Here is a 2519-nt window from a genome sequence, read left to right as displayed (position 1 = left end):
CTTCCCACATTTGCTAAGCAAGAGTCTTACCACTGAATTGCAAAGCCAGCCTCTCAGCTGCAGAGTTTTATCAAGAAACTGGGAAAAATAACAATACATTCTTCATGAACAGAGATAATGGAGAAAAATATTCAGTAAAGTGCCTTGTCTGTGATTATACAATATTAGCTGCTGTGACTTTTTGTTCTTTCTAAATCATTCTAGACCAGCATTGTGGCATCTGCCTACACTTTAGAGTTAAGTTGCTGGGGCAAATCTCACAGTAGAATAATTATGCGATGAGACAGAAATGTCGATGAACATTTAATTATGAGAGATGTCACACGAGATAACGGAAGAGGAAGAGTAGAAAAATTGAGGATGCTGACTGGTGGTGGCTGTCTTCAAGATGCCATTGTAAGAGCAATGGCTGTGTCTTATGAGCCCCTGGGGACACTCTCGCGATCAATGCTAGGAGATGAATCAGCACCACAACCAAGGTCGGCTGCAGGTGGAAACTAACTTTCAACAGCAAAATGACATCAAGGGGGTGCGGCGTGTGAGGGGTGGGCTGGTGCGCAGCCGCCGCAGCGGAGCCAATCACTGGCAACAGCGGGCCCTGCCGTGATGACGTCACGGTTGCCATGGAGAGGCCGCTCGGTAGCGACCCCGGGCTGATCCAGCTCTGAAGCCCTGTCCGCTGGCATCATGAGCGGCCGTAGCAGGGGTCGAAGGTCTTCCCGCGCCAAAGGCCGGGGCAAAGGCCGAGCCAGACCCCGGGTCCGCGCCGCCGAGGACGACTCCTGGCGTGATGCGAAGTCGCCGGAGGACCCGGAGCTCGGGGAGGACGACGCGGCCGAGCAGGTGCAGGCCGGAGCTGCTCAGGGAGGCTCCGGAGCAGCCGAGCTCGGGGACGACGCGGCCCGCCGCCTCCCGCTGGACTGCGGCCTGGCGCTGCGGGCCCGGGCTGCGAGCGAGCGCGGGCTGGCGGCCCCTGACCCAGAACTGGAGAGGGCCGCATCCATCGCCGAGCGCCTGACCTCTGACACCGAATTCGTGGGAACCGTGGGGGCCTTGGCGAGGCTGCGGCGCGGCTCCCGCCTTGGAAATCGGCGAGTCCCCGGGAGGAAGGCCTCAGATATTCGGAGCGCCGCGGGGAGGGGACATCAGGCCACAGTCAGTGGGAAACCAAAGATGGGCTCTGCGGGGCCATGTGTCGCTGTCCCAGTGGGGGAGGAGAGGAAGGTGGCAGAGAAGCATGCTGGGTCAGGGTCCTCCGTGACAGTAGGGAGCATGGATACCCTGGAGACGGTCCAGCTAAAGCTGGAGACCATGAATGCACAGGCCGACAGGGCCTATCTCAGGCTCTCTCGCAAGTTTGGCCAGTTGCGACTTCACCATTTAGAGCGCCGGAACCTCCTTATCCAGAGCATCCCCGGCTTCTGGGGGCAAGCTTTTCAGAATCACCCCCAGCTGTCATCTTTTCTGAATACCAAAGATAAGGAGGTATTGAGCTACTTGAACCGACTGGAGGTGGAAGAGCTTGGCCTTGCTAGACTGGGCTACAAAATCAAGTTCTACTTTGGCCGAAACCCCTATTTCCAAAATAAGGTGCTCGTCAAGGAATATGGGTGTGGTCCCTCCGGTCAAGTGGTGTCTCGCTCAGCTCCAATCCAGTGGCTCCCAGGTCATGATCTACAGTCCCTAAGCAATGAAAACCCGGAAAATAATGGTAGCTTCTTTGGGTGGTTTTCAAATCACGGCTCTATTGAATCTGACAAGATTGTTGAGATAATCAACGAGGACCTGTGGCCCAATCCTCTACAGTACTACCTGATCAGCGAAGATGCCCGTGGAGAGAAAGGAAAGGAAGAAAAGCCAGGTCCAGCAAAGCAGCCTGCGGAGATGGCTGAGCCTAGGGTGAAGCAGCCCAAGTGATGCTGTGGAGATCTCCCTCCTACCTCCTGCTGTCAGGCTGGCCACGTTTGGTTGTCAGCCTTGTGTTCATGCCATCTCATAAGATGTACACGGTAGCCATCTTGAACTTTTCAAGAATGTGGCGTTTGTGATCATGCTTCCCCATCTTTGCTTCCCCATGGCCTCACCTTGACACGAGTGTCACATGTTGTGTGATCTCACACTCACTGCTTGTATATTAAGCACTTAAGGTGTATGCAGCTTTACACGACCCAGTCCCCGTTCTTAGCGCTGGTCCTTCCCACCGGTCTTTCACGTGGACATTCTGAGTCATCGTCCAGATGGATGCTCAAGCTGCGCTACTTCGTGACCAGTCAGCGGGGCGTTGTCTTCATTTTAGCCATGCATGTTATCAATGGCAAGATTTTCTGTTGGCATCACAAAATGAAGCCAGTGCACGTGGCATTGGCCATCAGCCACATTTTATTCTGTGGGTCTGGGGACAGTAACCAAGGTTCATCCTATTTTATTTCCAGCTTCAGCCTAGGGTCCAGCAGACTACTGGGTGTGAATGAGGTCAAGGGCAAGCAGGAGTAAGTTCAAGTCCTGCATCTCTTCTTGCC

General features: G+C 54.5%; 1 protein-coding gene across 1 annotated transcript; it reads left to right on the top strand.

The window, feature by feature from the left end:
* Positions 1 to 670: 670 nt before the first annotated feature.
* On the top strand, positions 671 to 2309 carry Tspyl5 (TSPY like 5). Its single transcript, XM_038342479.1, has one exon. It carries the CDS (start codon positions 688 to 690, stop codon positions 1915 to 1917), a length of 1230 nt encoding a protein of 409 aa, XP_038198407.1. The 5' UTR covers positions 671 to 687; the 3' UTR covers positions 1918 to 2309.
* Positions 2310 to 2519: the final 210 nt, after the last annotated feature.

The sequence above is a fragment of the Arvicola amphibius genome, chromosome 9 (assembly GCF_903992535.2).
Source record: "Arvicola amphibius chromosome 9, mArvAmp1.2, whole genome shotgun sequence".
Classification (NCBI taxonomy): Eukaryota; Metazoa; Chordata; class Mammalia; order Rodentia; family Cricetidae; genus Arvicola; species Arvicola amphibius.
The sequence above is the reverse complement of the archived record's forward strand: the minus strand, read 5'-3'. Positions and strand labels throughout refer to the sequence as shown.

Excerpts from the sequence above, each read along its gene's own strand:
- Tspyl5 (XM_038342479.1), top strand. The coding sequence starts at position 688 with ATGAGCGGCCGTAGCAGGGGTCGAAGGTCTTCCCGCGCCAAAGGCCGG.